Here is a 21,720-nt window from a genome sequence, read left to right on the forward strand (position 1 = left end):
GCTGTTTCTTATAAAAAAAAAGAATGCTATCTAGGACTTAGGATCAAACTAAAAAAGGCAATGATATTTTTTTCAGATGGGGTCCTCTGGGACGTGAACACGGGCAAAGAAATACATAAATTCGACAAACTGAACCAAACGCACAGCGGCGTCTTCCATCCCAACGGACTAGAGGTTATTATACACTTTCTTACTTCGCCTTCATAATTATACAGTACACTTACGTATAGCAGTAATCGTACACTTAGGCTAGTGTATAATTGCACACTTTGGCACAGGAATAAATTGTTGTAAACTTAACGTAGGTGCAGGAGTATTTATACATTTGCTTAGATGCTGGATACTTGAGGGATGCGACAGAGCAGATAAGTTGATTGCACTGATTAAGTGACTTTGACTCCAGATGCGCGATTGCGTGAGATTGATAGCTACAATGTCACGATCGCAATCACCTCTGATTGGTTGATGCTTGCTTACTATTGTCTACAATGCATTGTTGCAACAAGAATCGCACAAATTCAGCCAATCAGAACAATTGAGATTGTAATAATGATTGATGCAGGTTTTAGACAATCGCCCTACTGTACGAATATGATCTGTTTTGAAGAGCACGCTAAGCTGTCGGTCTAATTTCGAATTAAAAAAACGTTTTAAAACTTTTATTGCGTTTCAGGTAATTTCAAACACGGAAGTATGGGATTTGAGGACATTCCATCTTCTAAGAACAGTGCCTTCATTAGACAAATCTGAGGTGAGTATTCTTCCCCCTTCCCCCTCCAACCAGCTCTCTCTTGCTGTTTCCTCATTTAACTTTTCAAGTTGTAACATAGAATTTCAGGTCACTGAATTCAGTTTAACATTATTCGCGTAGCTGGATCCAGTTTAACATTATTCCGGTCATGGATCCAGTTTAACGTTATTCCGGTCATGGATCCAGTTTAACATTATGTCAGTCACTGGATGCAGTTGAGCACTATTCTGCATAGATCCAGTTGAACACTATTCTGCATGGATCCATTTTAACATTATTCGCGTAGCTGGATCCAGTTCAACATTAAACCGGTCACTGGATCCAGTTTAAAATTATTCCGGTCATGGATCCAGGTTAGCATTATTCTAGTTACTGGATCCAGTTTAACATTAATCCAATCACTGGATCCAGTTTAAAATTATTCCATTCACTAAATCGAGGTTAACATTGTGCCAGTCACTGGATGCAGTTGAACACTATTCTCGTCACTGAATCCTGTTTAACATTATTCGCGGAGCTGGATCCAGTTTAACATTGTTCCAGTCATGGATCCTGTTTAACATTATTCTCGTCACTGGCTCCTGTTTAACATCACTAACATAATGAATGCAAAAGTGTTTGTTGGTTTATTGGTTTGTCCTTGAATCAAATCAAATCAAACGGAAAGTATGTGATTTATTGCATGGGTTTGCATGGGTTAAAGACCTGGAGAGTGACATGGGCTACTTATTATCCCGGAAAATCATAGAGTTCTCACGGAATTTTAAAAAGAAAAGAGCCCTTAAGGTTTTATAGTCAGTACAAAATGACTCCTCATGCGCCATTTTAACTGTATGGGTCAACTGTCAAAAATACAGTTCACCTTTAAAATGAGGACTAAAATCTTACTTTTGAAATGAAATTTGACACAAAAATTTAAAATGGCGCGTGAAGAGTTAAATTTTACGCGTTATATGTACTCGTATGCCGGCTGTATGTGAACTATTGTACGTAGGTAATATTCAACCCCACATGCAGTGCGCTGTACGCGGTGTGCTCGGACCAGGACTCGGAGGAGCGCAGCCAGTTCGACACCAGCTTCAAGACGCTCGACCCATATGACTACTCCAGTATAGGTGAGTTGTACCTGTCACAACAGCATGGCCGTGTCGTTACCTAAGTACAGTACTACCACTGCCAGTACGACACCAGCTTCAAGACGCTCGACTCATACGACTACTCCAGTATAGGTGAGTTGTACCTGTCACAACAGCATGGCCGTGTCGTTACCTAAGTACAGTACTACCACTGCCAGTACGACACCAGCTTCAAGACGCTCGACTCATACGAGTACTCCAGTATAGGTGAGTTGTACCTGTCACAACAGCATGGCCGTGTCGTTACCTAAGTACAGTACTACCACTGCCAGTACGACACCAGCTTCAAGACGCTCGACCCATACGACTACTCCAGTATAGGTGAGTTGTACCTGTCACAACAGCATGGCCGTGTCGTTACCTAAGTACAGTACTACCACTGCCAGTACGACACCAGCTTTAAGACGCTCGACTCATACGAGTACTCCAGTATGGGTGAGTTGTACCTGTCACAACAGCATGGCCGTGTCGTTACCTAAGTACGTTACTACCACTTATACAGGGTGTAACCAGAACGCTAGCAAAAACTTAATGTTATTGTTATACTACCTAAACACAATCCAATACCAATAACCATGTGCCTCATTTTTAACCGACTTCCAAAAAGGAGGTGAATCTCCATTCGGCCCGTTTTTTTAAAATGTATGTACATCGATTTTTTCGAGGTTTCTGAACCGATTTGTGTAGTTTTAGTGATTTAGTATCTTTCAAACCTGCTATGTATAGTGTGCAAAACTCGAGTCAATGCCCCACCTACGACGCGGCATTGACTCCGAGTGGCCTACTTACGGAACGTTCGTTGACCTCTAGCGTCAGTCAGATGTTTTATTTGCATTATATCGTGAACGTTTACAAAATTCAGGATTTTTTTTGTGTTTTTTTTGTAGTATCATATCAGTAATCATTAGTACTTATCACCTGTCTTCGTTTTTGCCAGCGTTCTGGTTACAGCCTGTATAAGCTACACGGATGTATCGGCACAGAAATCTTAATTTGAATGGCGCGAAAATCTCAGCCAATCATAGCCCGCGTCCGTCCGCTATTGGTTGGTTGCCTACGCGCCATGTTTTGTACGAGCGAGATAGCACGAGTCTCTGTTGATCTTGCGTTTAAAATCTTAACGTCAAGCAATAAGGTCTGTATTTCATCGGTGTACATTCGGTTTTACAATAAAAAAATCCTCAATCATCAGCTCTTTCCATATTATTTCTCCGAATGAATTTTTGTCTTCTGTGTGAAACCATTAGTGAACAAAAAAATTCATACAAAATTTTACACGAGGAAGTTTTTGGGGAAAATCTCGAAAACTACCCCAAATGTGGCAAAACTTAATTTTTTTTTTTTTTTTACTTATTTTATTTTTAAACTACAAATACATCTTCAACAGCGACCATAGACGTGAAACGCAATATCTACTCGCTGGCCGTGTCTCGGTACGGCACGCAAATATCGTTGGTCGAGAACATGGGTGACTTCGAGCAAGTGCAAGAGTCGTGCGTCAAGTTATACGACGTGGGCAGGAAACGCGACCACGACGACGATGCGGTGAGTGCAATCCCACTTCTGATGTTGCTGCGGGAATCAGCATTATTATCAATCGACATATGTAGGTTCCACACGCTACGGCCTTGCGTCGCCGCCATCCAAAGGCTCCCAAAGACTATTGTGTGGGGAGGGGGGGGGGGGGGGGGGGGGGGGGGGGTTCAACACCTTGGGAGTTTCGCAACCCGTTGAGCTATGACCGATGACGGTTACTCTGACTCTCCTACGGATTTCTTGTTGCTAACCGACGAATATTCTTCATTACAGGACGAGGAAGATGAAGAAGAACTAGCGGCTGGCTCCGAGAACGATGACGGCTCTGACTCCGGCTCGGACAATGTTGATGACTGTGAGTCTTTAGTTTAGATCCGTTAGATCCGTGCTCAGTAAGCCGGCGATGGGTTGATCATGATGATGAACGTTAAACTTACAGTAGCCTCCAGCCTCCTGCAGCGATACAACGCGGTGATGGAGCTAGCGGAGGGATCCGGATCCGGATCGGGCTCCAACTCCGGGTCCGGGTCCGGAGACTCGTCGCACGACGACAACGACGAGCCGCCGCGACGACGACGACGCATGCGCACGAGGCGACGGGTGAGCGCTTTGATACTGTATTTGAAACTAGATGGCGCCAGTAGTATCCTGAATCGCGCTGAATTTTCATCTTTTGGTTGTATCACATATTGCGATCAAGTAGTTAGGAGCATTGACGTTTTTATTTTTGGTATCATAACGCTTTGTTAGAAAAACCTGCCTCGACGTGAGGTAGAGTGTGATAAGTTACATATGTAGATGCTGCCTCGAGTCGAGGCCACATACTAGTGTATAAACAGGTCGAGGCCCTCGACTTGAGGCAGAATAGCAGTTCAAGGGAGACGCTGCCTTGACTTGACCTGAGCCGATTGATAATTCAATTAGAGACTTCTTCCTCGACTTGAGGCAGAATGGCTGATTAATTGAAGACCCTCGACCCGAGACAGGGTCTTGCATAGAGAGTGGAGACGCTGCCTCAGCCTACCTCGACCTGAGGCAGTGACAATATACGTGGGGACGCTGGCTCAACTTGCCTCGACCTGGGGCAGAGCGAAAGCTCATCTGGAGACGTTGCCTCAGCCTGGCTTGCTCTGAGCTGCCTTACTCTTGAAACCTACCTAAGTTTGAAGCCTCAGTCTATCTGTCTCCCTCATAGCTCTCAAACGGTTGCACCTATTTTAATGCGGTTTATTTTGCATTACAGGCGGCGGAGCGGAGAAGCAGCGACAGCGATGGGGACATAGACTTCGGCAATATCATAGAGTTCGAGCTAGACTAATAAATAATGCTGATTGCACATTACGACTCTCAAAGCTAAAGGCGGAAACAAACTATCGGACGTGGCTGACAGATGGATGTGACGTCCCTGACGCAGTGGTCTTCTCAGTGGGAGGACCCGGGTTCGATCGCGGCAAGGGAAATTTGGAATTTTATTATTTCTAAATTCCCTCTTGATCGGACGTCCGAGCGCTCAAGGAAGGGCCAAGGTGACGTCCGCTACTTACGTCCGATTTAGCATAGTTCAATGTACATTTAATTATCCAGCTATAAATCCAGCATATGCGTAAAAAATGGAATTTCACACGCCATTTTAACTTTTTGTGTCAAATTTCATGTGAAAATCACGATTTTAGTCCTTATTTTAAAGGTGAACCGTACTTTAGACATGACAGATGACCCATAGAGTTTAAATGGCGCGTGAGGTGTCATTTTGTACGAACTATATCTACATATAAGCCGCGTCTGATGATTTGCTTCCGCCTTATAACCTGACGCAACGCATGTTTTAGTACTAAAAGTGCAAGTAATGAGTTGTTACATTTGCAGTACTGTGAAATGCATTGCGTGCTACTTTTGCGGCAGTGTGCGCTCACCTTTACAACAGTACACATTATAAATAAATAAAAGTTTTTAAAACGTTCAGTGTATTTTTATTTATTCATGAGAAGTGTTATTTTTTTAAGGGGGTAAAATAGGGGTTTGAACTTCGTGAAGTCTACGCGGACGATGTCACGGGCCTGAGCTAGTGTCTAGTATTATATCCGTTTTTTTTAGTTTTATCTAATTGCCAGTATTAAATTTTGGGTGTTACTGTAAAATATGACTGTAGAACGGAACCCTCGGTGCGAGAGTGCCTCGCACTTGACTAGTTTTTTTAATAAAAGGGATGTTATTTCTTAGTTAGTTTTGGGTTACTCCTATGTAGCATTCTTTCTATGGTTCCATACCCGAAGGGGGCTTATAAAGCCTCCGCTGTCCGTCCATCTGTCAGTGGGCTGTGTCTCATGAACCGTAATTGATAAGAGTTGATATTTCCAAAGAATGTGTACCTATATTTCTATTGCCGCTATATTATGACAATAAATGAAAATCTCATTTGACATTATAATAGCGCCATCTACATGCTTTACTTTGAACTACTAGTTCTACGTTTAGTAGGTAAGTAGTTTTACATAGTTCTTAGACATGAAACTAGATGGCGGTGACAAATATTAATTTATTATAATATTTTACTGTGCGTGGTACTAGTAACGGCCGGGTTCACACATGTCTCCGTTTCACTGTTCCGTTTTATCGTGTACGTTTTTTTTTTCGTCGATGGCGTATGTTGTTGTATGAGCGATTTCACACATGGCACAGTATTCTGTATACAGTAAAAAATATCGTTCCGTAAAAAATGACATACCGTTTTGTCATCGAATACTGGACGGACGGAACGGAGATACGTAGAATTTTAACGGATAGTTACTGTGTGCGTGGCGGGCGGTGTGTGCGGGGTGTAGGAGGGGGAGTGAAAAGTTTCGATTCATCACCTCGTAACTGACTCATAAGTAAACTGTAAGCACCCTCTCTAGATCTTTGGGACATAAGTGGATGCTGCCAATAACGTCGAATCTTCCTTCTCCGACGATAGTACCGATACAACGCGACAGCGTCCATCCTTGTGGAATAGCGGCGGTATACTGCGAGTTTTCTGTTCACTCATCGCATCCAGTAATGACAGATCCGTTGAACGTTATACGGTGCCTATGTGTGAACAGAGCATAAATTTATGACGTATCCGTTAAAAACGTACCAGTGAAACGGACTCCCATGTGTGAACGGGCCGTAACGTGCTAGCAGAGTACTTTTTGTATACGGGAATAGAGCAATCTTGTACGATGGTACGGATCCCTTCATGCGTGAGTCCGACTCGCACTTAACCGGTTTTTTTTCGGAGTTAAGTATATTATATTATGTGCGTTTTAAGCAATTAAATATCACCTGCTTTAATGTGTTACCTGTCTGAGTGTTCTCTATATAATGGTCTCAAAGATGTGCGATGAAGTCTTCCAATCCGCACTTGACCAGCGCGGCGGACTATAAATAAATAATAATAAATAATTTTTATTTCAGGCAATGAAAATACAACCCATAACAATATACACAGTATGAAGCGGATTAAATTAGTATTAGAATTGAATAGATTAGAATATAAATGTAAAAAAATGGAGCTAACAATTTAAAAACCTTATCTAAATAAAGGTGTTGTCGCACCTGTTACATATCCTAACGATAACCTAGTTCAAATCACTTACGCAGCAAACCATCTTTGAAGGCTAAGTCACTAGGTCATAAGTCCAGCGCTCCGTCAGCAAGAAACTACCTCATTGCCATACGTGACTCCGCAACGAATTGGGATTTAGCTATATTTTAACATTAAGGTATTTAAACCAAGTGAGAGATGTGAAGAGGGGCAGTCTGTCGTCACACCTCGACGCAGTCTCTTAGTTAGGTTAGATTAGATTAGATTTAGGTCGTCACTATGTGAAACTCTGCATCTAACCTCGGTGCAGAGTGCAGACGTTAGGTTAAGTTAAAATGTAAAGATTTAAGAATAAATTTAGTAAAAGCCTATCTTCGTTTCCTTCAAAAATCCTTCTGGTTGCCGCTTACGTAACTCACCGATGCAGGTTGGACCAATGTTTTGTAAAAGGATTACTAAGAATTACAACAGCACACAAGATAGCGTCTGTGTGTCAGTCTTTTCCAGAAGGATGCCGTCCTTGCTCGGAGTATGGCGAAGAAGTCAGGGACTCTTGCAGCAGCAAACATAGCTTTAGCACTGCAGAAACGCGGGTGCTTTATTAGGATGCGGATGGCGTTGTTATATTGTACCCTAAGTGCATTATAGCTGCGCTTGATAAACTTTGTCCACAGCTGACATGTGTAGAAACCATAGAGCAGAAACAAAGAGGAGTTGGCCTAAGCAACTGTGCACTGTGATTTTCAACTAGGTCCTGACGTCATCACTGTGGGCGGGGCCTTAGTTAGTATGCTGTCTGCGTTCGTCAGGTTCACATATATTGAGACTCGTATTATCGGTGTGTTTTCGCGTTTTTAAGAACAAAAGGATGAAGTGTTGTGTTTTATCGTGTCAAAGTTATTCAGACAGACGTTCTGATGCTATGAATGGTATCACATTTCATTTGTAAGTAATTTTATACGTAATTATTAAAATAGTTCTAGAAAATGACATCTAGTGTGAGATAGCTGAACTATGTAGTGACATCAATATATCGATGTTAGGTCGCTAAGCGAGTAGTTTTGCTACTAACCCGCAGATGGAAAATTGAGAAGTGGGCGGCGTTCCACAACCCCTCACCCCGCAAAATGTCACTCGATATTTCATAGGGAAATCTTAATACAACATCTCCTCTTTGTTTCTGCTCTATGGTAGAAACATTGACAAAAAGCTTTAATTAAATTACGTCACCTTCACATCATCAGAGCAACGAGCGAATCTGCGCGCTATCATGTTAGCCCGTACCGAAAGAGCCCTGCGCTCCCTCTCCATATCTCTGTCATCTTTTATGTCTTCTGATAAAATATGGCCTGAGCCCTCATTTCTTTATGATGATTAAAAAAAACTTCCGTTTTGTTTCTCTTAAATGCATTTAATTTGTCCGTATCATAAATAATAATATGTTTAGAATATCACAACTCGTTTGTTCTATGCTCGCCGAAAACTTCTTTTGATAAGTACCTACAATGACATATAATACAATTTTAATACGAATTACTTAGTTAAGTACATAATAAATCTTAGGTATATAGACATGTCTAACTAAATAATTGGGTATTTGCCTACTTTTGAATTTAATCAGCTCGAAACTTCAGTCTAGTGCTGACGACACTAAAATGGCGGCCACGCGCAATAGCAATTTGCGGGACTTATGCTGACTAGCTTATCGGGGATACAAATTAGGTAGGTATGAAGATACCTACCATTTCTATTAAATAATGTTGTAATTCTGTGATCGGCAGAACAATAAATTAGGTATTTGACTCCAATTTTTTATTACTTTATTATAAACTAGAATAAAAATAATGACGTACACTGAAAAAAATATTAAAACTCAACAAAGATTTACAAAGTTACAGGCATTTTAATTTTGGCGTGGGAGGGTCTTCTATCCCTTTCTCGCAAAACGAAAATTTGTATAAAACCGCACGAAGCTACTATGGCATTAGTAAGGTGTGACGTCAAATTGCTGTATCGCTATCTCTGTCCAATCAGAAATATTTAAATGCTTATAACTTTTTTGTTATTTGATCGATTTAATTAGTTGTTTCAGTTTACGTCATTATTTTTATTCTAGTTTATAATAAAGTAATAAAAAAGTCAAATACCTAATTTATTGTTCTGTCGACCACAGAATTACAAAATTATTTAATAGAAATGGTAGGTATCTTCATAATTTGTATCCCCGATAAGCTAGTCAGCATAAGTCCCGCAAATTGCTAATGCGCGTGGCCGCCATTTTAGTGACGTCAGCACTAGACTGAAGTTTCGAGCTGATGGTATATTTTTATTTCGGATGACGTCAAAATGACGTCAAAATGACGTCATTTCGATGTTAATGAGACATGGTTCCAGCGCAATAGCAATTTGCGGGACTTATACCAAAAACTTATCTCTTTTGTACAGTAAGTGGCAGAAAGTATCTAATGTACATCGAAATTTAGAAGGAGATAGCAGATTTGTAGAGCGTTGTCCCTGTCATTGAGACCGACAAAACGTCATATAGCATATAGGTATGAGTGACAGAGACAACTAAAGCCCGATGTACATTACTTTCTGATGCGTACTGTAATATTGTGCGTGTGAACAACCCTTTAATACTGAAGTTTATAAGATTCAAATTACATAAAATTATTGCTTAGTTATTTATAAACTAATAAGTAACTACCTACTTGATTATTGAGATTCGAATAAAAACAACTATTTTACAAATATTACATAAAACTAAAATAGGTACTTATACGAACACAAAAAGGCAGGATCAAGCGCCCCGGGCGCGTGGATGTCACACTGTGAAGACAAAATGTATGGCGCTCTATGGAACGATTTAAAAAAAATTAACAAGTATAGGGTTTAGAGCCCCACTAAAGAATGGTAGGGGAGCCCAAGAGGGGGTTTTCGGATTTACTCGAGCGCGTCAGATTAAGACAAGCCAAGTGCCCCCGCCAAGACGATCCAAACTAAAGGACGGGGCACTACGTACCTTTCTCGAAGCGTTTCGTCGTATTTTCGATTTCATTGATCTGAAAGTTTGAGCGTGACATAAGAAAATGGGAGAGTCACAGAGTTTCAAAAACAGCCATGACTTTTGGTTGCGTCCAAATCGTCAGTTTTTTTAATAAGAGCCTAGTTGAGTGTTCACTTAACATCCCTTCTCAATATCTGACGCGTTCGATAAATATGTTTAACTCTAAGTATTTCCACTTTTCTTTTAATTACATCATATAACCTTTTTTTCTTTTGAGCACCTAATCTGCACAATCCAACAGGTGCCCACGACGACGCTCGAGTAAATCCCTATTTAGCATCTTTGGCTCCCCTACTAGAATGGATTTTCTGAAGTTCTAATGGAATTTTCTAAAAGTCTAAATAAACTCGGATGCAGTTGCGAGAGGAAGCTATAGTATGTCTATTAAATATATTTAGAGCCTTGATAGGTCAACGGTTAAAGGAGTGGACTGAAAACCGAAAGGTCGCCGGTTCAAACCCCGCCCGTTGCACTATTGTCGTACCTACTCCTAGCACTAGCTTTACGCTTAATTGGAGGGGAAACGGGAATATTAGTCAGCAAATAACTTGGCTAATATTCTTTATTAAAAAAACCGGCCAAGTGCGAGTCAGGCTCGCGCAATGAGGGTCCCGTACTACAGTCGTATTTTTTCGACATTTTGCACGATAATTCAAAAACTATGATGCATAAAAATAAATAAAAATCTGTTTTAGAATGTACAAGTGAAGACCTTTCATATGATACCCCACTTGATATAGTCACTCACTTCGAAAGTTGAAAATACTAATTATTAGTTCATGACCACAATTTAATTTTTTTGTGTGATCTAACCCTAAATTCACGGTTTTCAGATTTTTCCCCAAATGTCAGCTATAATATCTACCTACCTGCCAAATTTCATGATTCTAGGTCAACGGGAAGTACCCTGTAGGTTTCTTGACAGACAGACAGACAGACAACAAAATGATCCTATAAGGGTTCCGTTTTTCCTTCTGAGGTACGGAACCCTAATAAAAATTTAAAAAATCTTATTTTTCAGCCTTATGCATAGATATTAAATACAAAAACATGTTTACATAACACTCTATTATTGTCACTAACTTGATATTTTGGCTTACATACATACATTATAAGTCCCGCAAATTGCTAATGCGCGTGGCCGCCATTTTAGTGACGTCAGAACTAGACTGAAGTTTCGAGCTGATGGTGGGTATATTTTTACTTGAATATACGCCAAATGACGTAAAAATGGCGTCATTTCGATGTTAATGTGACATGGTTCCAGCAATAGCAATTTGCGGGAGTTAGGTAGTTACTATGCCTACCTATTATAATTTTATATTTCTACGAGTAGGTACTACTTAATTAAGTAGGTCTTTAAACAAAACTAAAAATCTAGCCGCACTTTCTTTTACAAAATAACTAAAAATCATTAACTAAACTAAATAATTCTAGGAAATAAATTATAAAATGTTTTAGAGCTACCTAGTTAGATGTACCTAGGTAGGTACTAGGTATCCTAGCATATTTTGGTTATCTGTTATTAATCAAAGAAAAATAATCAATAATATTTACAATATTTACATATCGTGATTGTATTTTAGTGATGTTCGTAACGATAATACGAATATCGTATCGTACCTAATCTTATAAACGTTACTGGAATCACGTTGCCGTTTTTTTACCGACACCTGTACTGTACGCCGCGTACAATACGCGGTAGAAAGTAATGTAAATCGACCTTTAGAAAGAGGTAGTGGTTTTGTAGAAAATTGTCTCTGTCGTTGAAACTGACAAAACGTCACATAGGTATGAGTGACAGAAACAACGCTCTACAAAGCTGAAACGTCATTCTAAAAGCCGATGTATACTTTCCGCCGCGTACTGTCCCTACCTACTATTACGTATTCTGAGCAGACACAATTTATGTTAATACACAGGTACAATGAAAATATGATGCCACTTAGTTTGAATTTTTGCCAGCAAAAATAATAACTAAACAGGTAGGAAATTTCGACAGTTCGTTATTCCATAACATGTATTAAATAAAATTACATATTCATAGAAAAGATCGCGTGATTTTTTGACTGTCAAACTTGAACGATTTTACAATCCTTGCAAAGTGTTTCACATGTTTTCACTGTAGTTGAGAAATCTTTTTTTTTATAACTCCGACCGCTGGATGGTGGCGGTGCAAGACCGTACGAGGTATGTGGAAGTGCCCACAACAGAGCTATGTCCAGCAGTGGACGTCTATCGGTTGATGATGAAGAAAATATCATTATGCTCTAAAAACCGATTAACGTTATCAATGCACATATTCGTTAACCCCGCCGCCATGATGGTGAAACTGTTGGGTATTATCGACTATTACACTTGTATAACCCCCTTCTTGCACTTGAGGGTTGGGGGTTATTTTTCCAAAACTACCCCCAAAATTCTCCACAGGCCGACCGTTTTGGGGCTGATTATGACCGTAAAAGGTAATTAAATTGGTGTAATTGTATTGGTTTATTTCGGAGCTTTCTATTGAACTACACGAAGATGAGCTAGCTGAAAATGGTCGTTGATTTTGTGGGTACGCGTAGTTGTTTGGTATGATTTCAGGTTCGGTGTAGTTTTCGTAAAATAAGTCTTGGTATGACCCGTTTTGATGGTACTCTTCGTGGTTATCGTATGGGGGGATAACTGGCAGGTTGTATTCAGGGTAGTTGTACCCCCCACTCGAGTCTGTGCTAAAGTCGTTTTCGTTGATGTGACTTATTTTGTCATGCCTGGGGGGAATATGGGGGGATTCAGTGGGGGGGACGTGACTCGCTGCGGGGATGTCCACGTGGTTTAGCTTCGGTGGTCCTTGCTCTATGTTCAAGATTAGGTGTTTTTCTTCAATGTCGCTGTAAAAAAAAATATGTTAAAAATGTTGATTTTTAAAAAAATATTTTTTAAGCTTAGACGGTGCTGTACAAAAAATACTTTGGGCAAAATATTATATTAAATATTATATCATATAAAATTTCAGCGTATTGCAGGCCCTCTACTTAAGACTTTGACCTGGCTGTGTCTGTCAGAAATATAGCTTGATAAGTTTACATGCCTTCAACGCATCATTCAAACATAATATTATTATCAGTGCATGGTCTGACTTCAAATTTCCATTACAGAGCTACCAAAGGACCTTTTCTGGCGATCTCGCACCGGAAAACGCAGCGTTGGGCAACTCCCCACTAGGTGGACAGACGACATCAAATGAGTCGCAAGGAGCTACTGATCGGTGGCGCAAGACCGTGGCGTGTGGAAGTCCCTACAAGAGATTTATGTCCAGCAGTGGACGTCTATCGACTGATAAAATAGAGAGCCATACCTGAGCACATAGTTGACGGAGACGATGCAGTGCGGTCGCGAGGAGCGCGAGTTGTGAACGATGGTGGCGTAGCTCTGCATCCACACCCAGCCGCCCGACTTGGTCAGGAAGCGGTAGTACCGTGACGTCACTTGTCCCTTTGTTAATACTGCAAGTAAAATATTAGGTAGCAGACAAGCTGTGGTAGCTGGTAGCCTACAAGTGTTTAAGACGTCAGCCCCCCGGTCTAGGTTTGTGTGGTGTTGTGTGTTGGTGTTGTGTGTTGGTGTTATGTATTGCTTGCTTTTCCTGCTTATTCAGTTGTGGGAGGACGGGCAGTGCATATCGTATGCTGCACGTTGTAACATACAGATTTGTCTGACGACGCTGGGAATCTCAAGGAGGTAGCACTCGCGTTTTTCCGCCACGGCCGTGCACTCTAGCAGCACGTGCATCGGTTTTTTATGTACCTCCATGCAGGGCATATTTATGTTATTTTAATACGTAGTTCGAAAAACCGATATAGACGTTGGGGTCCCGAGGTGCTGGAATGGAGACCTCGCAACGGAAAGTGCAGAGTTAAAAAAGTAAACCCCTCATGTAGGTGGATGGACGACATCAGACGAGTCGCAGAGAGCCGCTGGATTCAGGCGGAGTAAGATCGTGGCATGTGGATGCCCTTACATGAGACCTAGAAGAGTAGACGTCTATCTGTTCTTGATGATGATGATGAATATACTTACATGTACAATGTGAATACCGCATGTGCAACACGTCAGTTCCGTGTATGTAGTGGTATAGCGTCTTCTCGATTAGATCCTGCGGCTCGTAGCCCGTCAGTGACGCCACTCTGTAACGTTATAAAAGTATCGTTACCGAAAACCGATATTATCGCTATACCTACCGTTACTGGCAAAACTTATACCTATTATTATGCGTAGGTACAGTAAAATATATAAAAGGAAAAGGTGACTGATCTATCAACGCACAACTCAAACTACTGGACGGATCAGGCTGAAATTTGGCACGCAGATAGCTATTATGACGTAAGCATCCGCCAAGAAAGGATTTTTGCGAATTCAACCCCTAAGGGGGTGAAATAGGGGATTGAAATTTGTGTAGTCCATGCGGACGAAGTCGCGTGCATAAGCTAGTCTAGTAAAAAGCTCTTAAAGCTTAATTGGTGTATTATGTGTCACATGTCACCCTCTCCACTCCACGCCACTTCTGTTCTTTCAAGCGAAAAAACTGTTGACAGAAAAAATCCGATCGCTTCCGCCAATTAACGACGCCATATTGTTTTACACCCCTTCGTAGAGATTGCATTTTTGAGCAAAAATATTCTTTTTATAGTACGAGTGCTTTTAAATGATTTTTTTCGAACACTATCTCGTTTAGCCTCCGCTCCAGTCCATATCATCCATATAGTCCAGTTCATTTTTTGATAATCTCTATAGTATTTAAAAATGAATGTGTTGCTGATCGCAAATCTCGAGAACGGCTGAATCGATTTCGCTAATTCTTTTTTAGGGTTCCGTACCTCAAAAGGAAAAACGGAACCCTTATAGGATCACTTTGTTGCCTGTCTGTCTGTCTGTCAAGAAACCTACAGGGTACTTCCCATTGACCTAGAATCATGAAATTTGGCAAGTAGGTAGATCTTATAGCTGACATTTGGGGAAAATCTGAAAACCGTGAATTTAGGGTTAGATCACACAAAAAAAAATTAAATTGTGGTCATGAATTAATAATTAGTATTTTCAACTTTCGAAGTGAGTGACTATATCAAGTGGGGTATCATATGAAAGGTCTTCACCTGTACATTCTAAAACAGATTTTATTTATTTTTATGCGTCATAGTTTTTGAATTATCGTGCAAAATGTCGAAAAAATACGACTGTAGTACGGAACCCTCATTGCGCGAGCCTGACTCGCACTTGGCCGGTTTTTTATAATATACCTTGAAGTACGAGTATGGTTTTTACGGAGAGAAGAATTTTAAAAAATCCTGAAAAAGAATCGACTGTTAGGCGGTATTAGACTAATATTATAAATGCGAAAGTGTGTCTGTCTGTCTGTCTGCTAGCTTTTCACGGCCCATCCGTTCGACCGATTTTGATGAAATTTGGTACAGTGATAGCTTGCATCCCGGGGAAGGACATAGGCTACTTTTTATCCCAAAAGATCAAAGAGTTCCCGCAGGATTTTGAAAAACGTAAAACCACGCGGACGAAGTCGCGGGCATCAGCTAGTAATAAATAAGTAAATAAAATATGTTTTGTTGAATATCAAAAATGTTTGCTTATATTTTGCATTTTCCCCAAATTTTCGCGCGTAAAGTGCAAACAAGTGGTAATTATTCGTGACGCCACCGCGCCATTAGGGCTTTGTTTTTTTTTTCGTTTTTTTTGTCCTTCCTTCGTATAAGGGTGGACAGGAGAGAATATGGGTGGTGTGGAAACTCCTTAAATTAATTTTGTTAGGTATACCTACCTACTCTATTTGTTTTTCTTTTTACCCGTACCTCCTCAAAAGGGAAAACACCCGCCAAGTGCGAGTCAGACTCACGCAATGAGGGTTTCGTACTAGTCGTATTTTTTCAACATTTTGCACGATAATTCAAAAACTATTATGCCTAAAAATAAATAAATAAATGTTTTAGAATGTACAAATAAAGCCCTTTCATATAAAACCCCACTTGATATACCTAGTAATCTTACTTTGAAAGTTTAAAATAGCAATATTTGTTCATGACCACAATTTAATTTTTTTGTGTCATGTAACCACAAATTCACGGTTTTTTTTCCCCAAATGTCTGCTATAAGACCTACCTACCTGCCAAATTTCATGAATCTAGGTCAACGGGAAGTACCCTGTTGGTTTCTTGACAGACCGACAAACAGACAGACAGACAGACCACAAAGTGATCCTATAAGGGTTCCGTTTTTCCTTTTGAGGTACGGAACCCTAAAAAAGAACCCTTATGATCACTTCATTGTCAGCCTATCTGTCTGCATGTCTGTTGTGTGTGTCAAGACCCATCAAGGGAATCAAAACCTATAGGGTAATGGGTACTTCCCGTTCCCGTAGAATCATAAAATTTGGCGATGGGTTGATGATGATGATGATAACATATAGTACGCGACAGGTCCAGATGGCAATTGGGGAGACAACGTCCCGCACACCCGCACATCCCCTCGTTAACGCGGCGCGGACGAGCGCGGCTGACGTGTGGGTGTGCGGGGCGTCCCCCCGCCTCATACCCCGATTGCCGTCTCGACCTGTCGCGGACTATAGATTACGACGTGTAACGGGTAATAGCTACTTACGAATAGGATTGTAAAACAAAAATATGCTTAATTTACATTCTTATTGCCCGTCGGCTGTCAACTAAACGGCACGCTTTGCTGATGCATGCGGAAATCAAATGATAAATGCATTTTCTAAACTAATGGGTAAGTAGTACCTACTGTTTAATCTAAATATATAAAAGAAAAAGGTGACTGACTGACTGACTGACTGATCTATCAACGCACAGCTTAAACTACTGAACGGATCGGGCTGAAATTTGACATGCAGATAAGTAGCTATTATGACGTAGACATTTGAAAATTCAAACCCTAAGTGGGTGAAATAGGGCTTTGAAATTTATGTACTCCACGCGGACGAAGTTACGAGTATAAGCTAGTTACATCCATACTAATATTATAAATGCGAAAGTTTGTCTGTCTGTCTGTCTGTCTGTCTGCTAGCTTTTCACGGCCCAACAGTTAAACCGATTTCGATGAAATTTGGCACAGAGTTAGCTTATATCCCGGGGAAGGACATAGGCTACTTTTTATCCCGGCAAATTAAAGAGTTCCCACGGGATTTTTAAATATCTAATTCCAAGCATACGAAGTCGCGGGCATCAGCTAGTATAAAATAGTTTTAACGCTAAAATTAATAATGCAATTTAAAAATACAACAATAAACTAAAAAAAAAAATGTCATCTCCATCGTTTCTTTTATGCTGACGCACGCGGAAGTTGGGGGAAGGACTTGCTTCGAGTCTGTCAACACGTATGAGACTTGACAGTGTATATTGAGTTCTATTCATTATTTTCTAAGGTCTATTATTACTTGTGGGGTGTTTCGATTGCGATTATGTTTCAGTGGCCCAACAGTTAAACCGATTTCGATGAAATTTGGCACAGAGTTAGCTTATATCCCGGGGAAGGACATAGGCTACTTTTTATCCCGGAAAATTAAAGAGTTCCCACGGGATTTTTAAATATCTAATTCCAAGCGTACGAAGTCGCGGGCATCAGCTAGTATAAAATAGTTTTAACGCTAAAATTAATAATGCAATTTAAAAATACAACAATAAACTAAAAAAAAAAAATGTCATCTCCATAGTTTCTTTTATGCTGACGCACGCGGAAGTTGGGGGAAGGACTTGCTTTCGAGTCTATCAACACGTATGAGACTTGACAGTGTATACTGAGTTCTATTCAATATGCATTAAGGTCTATTATTACTTATGGGGTGTTTCGATTGAGATTATGTTTCAGTGAGCTTAAGTTTTGTAGAAGAAAGGAAAGTAAATAGTTTTAAAAAGCTTATTAATTCATACCTATACGAAAAAGCTAGGTTTGTTTCACAACTTTCTGATGAACTTTATCTAATGACATTATGACAATTTTTAGGGTTCCGTACCTCAAAAGGAAAAAGGAACCCATAAAGGTTCCTTTTCCTTTTTCACACACAGTTATCAAAGCTTTTTTAGTGATCCTATAAAGTATAAACTTTATAGGATCACTAAAAAAGCTGTGATAGCACACGAGTAGATTCTACTCGTGTGGTTATAGCCTAACGGTTAAGACGTCTGCCTTCTAATCGGAGGTCGGGGTTCGATCCCGGGCACGCACCTCTAACTTTTCGGAGTTAAGTTGCGTTTTAAGTAAAATATCACTTGCTTTAACGGTGAAGGAAAACATCGTGAGGAAACCTGCATGCCTGAGAGTTCTCCATAATGTTCTCAAAGGTGTGTAAAGTCTACCGATCCGCACATGGCCAGCGTGGTGGCTATGGCCAAAACCCTTCTCACTTTGAGAGGAGGCCCGTACTCTGTAGTGAGCCGGCGATGGGTTGATCATGATGAAGTAATGATTTGACCCTGGGAACGGGGACGGGCGCTAATGTGGGACGCAATGTCCGTTGACACATTGGCCCCGTGTCATATCAGGGAGACAGCATCAAGACCGGGAGCCGCAGCAGAAACAGCTGAAAACGGCAAGCGGCGCAAGTATGCCTCTCTTATCGAGAGTTACATTTTTGTCTGCCGTGAAGACCCTGGGGCCATGGAGTCTTAGTGCTAAAAAAAAATTACTGCGATTATTGGCACCTCATCTGGTGACAGAAGGGCTGGCTCATTTTTTGCGCAACGGATCAGCCTGGCTGTCCAGTGCGGATATGCAGCCAGAATTCTTGGCACCATTCCACGCGGAAATGATTTGTATAGTAATTAGATAAGGCTAGCTTTAAGTTTTATTGCAATATTTTCAATATACATATACCTATCTACTCAATAAAAAGTGATGACTTAATATGACAGTTATCTGTCAAACTGACAAAACTATCCGTTAGATGAAGTTTATCTAGCGGTTGTGAAACATCCACACTCATCATCATTGTCAACCGATAGACGTCCACGGCTGGACTTAGGTCTCTTGTAGGGACTTCCATACACCACGGTAGTGCGCCGCCTGAATCCAGCGGCTCCCACAGATTCGTTTGATGTCGTCTTTGCACCTAGTGGGGGGTCTTCAAACGCTTCACTCTCTGGTGCGACATTCTAGCACCTAGGGTTGAGAGTTGGGACCCCAACGTCTATCGGTTTTTACTTTTTCGAACTATGTGCCCTGCCCATTGCCACTTCAGCTTCGCAACCCGTTGAGCTATGTCGGTTACTCTAGTTCTCCTACGGATCTCCTCATTTCTGATTAGGTCTACAACAAAGTGTTTTTTTTTTTAAGAATATTAGCCATATTAAATGACTAATATTCCCCTTACCTCTCCAATTAAGCGTCAGGCTTGTGCTAGGAGTAGGTACGACAATAGTGCAAGACCTTTCGGTTTTCAGTCCACTCCTATACCGGTTGAGCTATTGAGGCTCTAATTTAAGTGTATTTTTAAGTCTTTAACATCGCGCCACGCTGCCGCCTCGCGTTGTGTGTACTCAGGCCCTTAATTCGATGCAAAATCGTCTAATCTCAAGTCGTTTGAATCATCTTATCTTATTATAGAAGTCCGAATCATCACAAAGTATAAATAATAAATCGTAAAAGGTGTCTGATGTCAAACAGATGGTACCCCACGTGTGGTTACTTACAACTTATTTTGATATTTAATACCTATTGATGTTTTGATTGTTATAAATACTTTGAACTATGACCGTAGGTATCTGTTCCTTTTTCTATTGAAAACTTTGTACCTTGGACCTACCTACTACTAGATAAATACCAGGTATTTAGGTTTTGTAGATTCTAAATACCTGGTATTTATCTAGTAATAGGTACTAAGTAGATGATGCTCGCGACTTTTTCAGTATGGATTTAGCCAGTTTTGTTTATAAATTATACAAATACAAATACAAATTTCTTTATTGCGAATCTGGGTAAACAGTGGAGATGTTACAAAACAAAAAGGTACAGCCAAATTCTGCCTATTAGCATGCAATATGATATTCCTAACAAACGTGTACATAGTTTTGATAAAATTTGCCAAATTTAATACTTAGTCGCAAAAGAATAAAAAAACAAGATACTTAAATACTTACAAAATATGTCAAAAGGTAACCAAATACACACTAAAGGAAAAAATGACATCTTAGATATTCGTCAACACTATAAAAAATGTTTTTAATTAAATATTCGAATAACTTCTTTTTAAGGCTTTCTATTTTATTTATATATTAGATAAGGCTAGCTTTGACTTTTATTGTAATACTAGCTGATGCCCGCGACTTCGTCCGCGTGGAATTAGGTTTTTTTTTTAAATCCCGTGAGAACTACTTGATTTTCCGGGATAAAAAGTAGCTTATGTCACTCTCTGTCTCCAGTGGCCCTACCGCGGTTGTTTGACAGCTACAATGTCACGAATTCAATCATCTCTGATTGGTTAATGCTCGCTCACTATTGGCCACAATGCATTGTTGCAACAAGAATCGCACAAATTCAGCCAATCAGAACAATTGAGATTGTAATAATGATTGAGGCAGGTTTTAGACAATCGCCCTACAGGTCTTTATCTATACTTACCCATGCAAAACATCCGTTGCATTGTTGCGACGTGATTGAAGGATAAACCAACTAACCAATAATACCGATCTCTCCTCAAAGAAATCTTGAGAAGATTCCCCCCTCCATCAAAAAAAAGAAATCGAACCCGGGACCTCTCACTTGTAAGCCACAGCGCTTACCACTGCGCCAGTGAGGTCGTCAGTGGTGCGTAGGGAAATGTCACATAACATTAAAGCTAATCCTGACAAAGCGTAGTATTTCACCGCTCGCGTCCCCACCCTAGTGACGATAATAATTTATAGGCGTTCCGAGAAATGTATCGGTAAAGAACAATATGGTCCTTCAAGGCGTTTTCCATAGGACCCGGCGCAAGATGACATACAATGCGGTGAATAGAAAAGTCGATGACCTCGACATGTCGACTGTCACTTAAAAATTCCGGTTTGCAAACATTGACTATTTGACATATTACTTCGTATGGACAGGGTTATTGGACAAACAAAATGGCACCGACTCAGTGGTGCTTAATTTATAGGCGTTCCGAGAAATGTATCGGTAAAGAACAATATGGTCCTTCAAGGCGTTTTCCATAGGGCCCGGCGCAAGGTGACATACAATGCGGTGAATAGAAAAGTCGATGACCTCGACATGTCGACTGTCACTTAAAAATTCCGGTTTGCAAATGACTATTTGACATATTACTTCGTATGGACAGGGTTATTGGACAAACAAAATGGCACCGACTCAGTGGTGCTTAATTTATAGGCGTTCCGAGAAATGTATCGGTAAAGAACAATATGGTCCTTCAAGGCGTTTTCCATAGGGCCCGGCGCAAGGTGACATACAATGCGGTGAATAGAAAAGTCGATGACCTCGACATGTCGACTGTCACTCAAAAATTGCGGTTAGCAAAGGATTTTTCCAAGGAGAAATATATCAGTTAAAAAAAAAATGGCCGTTCAAAGCATTTTCCATAGGCCCTTCGCAAATGACATAGCTATAATGAATGATAAATGCATAGTGCAAATCTTTCCTATAGGGCGAAAACTAAAGGGTGATA

At 40.4% G+C, this 21,720-nt stretch overlaps 2 protein-coding genes across 3 annotated transcripts in view; one reads left to right on the top strand and one right to left on the bottom strand.

Moving 5' to 3' along the window:
* Positions 1–5,383, top strand: part of mahj (LisH and WD40 domain-containing protein mahjong) — a 42,117-nt gene extending 36,734 nt beyond the window's left edge. Inside the window, exons 28-34 of the mRNA XM_034982061.2 lie at positions 77–174; positions 674–751; positions 1,746–1,866; positions 3,275–3,432; positions 3,697–3,778; positions 3,863–4,023; positions 4,667–5,383. Of these exons, the coding sequence (XP_034837952.1) occupies positions 77–174; positions 674–751; positions 1,746–1,866; positions 3,275–3,432; positions 3,697–3,778; positions 3,863–4,023; positions 4,667–4,741 (773 nt within the window). The 3' untranslated portion in view covers positions 4,742–5,383. The remainder of the gene's footprint in view (positions 1–76; positions 175–673; positions 752–1,745; positions 1,867–3,274; positions 3,433–3,696; positions 3,779–3,862; positions 4,024–4,666) is intronic.
* Positions 5,384–8,392: 3,009 nt separating this feature from the next.
* The window catches only part of sim (single-minded), a 54,893-nt gene continuing 41,565 nt past the window's right edge, over positions 8,393–21,720 (bottom strand). For both annotated transcript variants that reach the window (XM_034982038.2, XM_034982037.2), the window contains exons 7-9: positions 14,121–14,227; positions 13,399–13,546; positions 8,393–12,931 (exon numbers count right to left, since the gene is read on the bottom strand). In XM_034982038.2, coding sequence (XP_034837929.1) covers positions 12,346–12,931; positions 13,399–13,546; positions 14,121–14,227 — 841 coding nt within the window. In that variant the 3' untranslated portion in view covers positions 8,393–12,345. The remainder of the gene's footprint in view (positions 12,932–13,398; positions 13,547–14,120; positions 14,228–21,720) is intronic.

Source organism: Maniola hyperantus, chromosome 26 (genome assembly GCF_902806685.2).
Source record: "Maniola hyperantus chromosome 26, iAphHyp1.2, whole genome shotgun sequence".
NCBI lineage: Eukaryota > Metazoa > Arthropoda > Insecta > Lepidoptera > Nymphalidae > Maniola > Maniola hyperantus.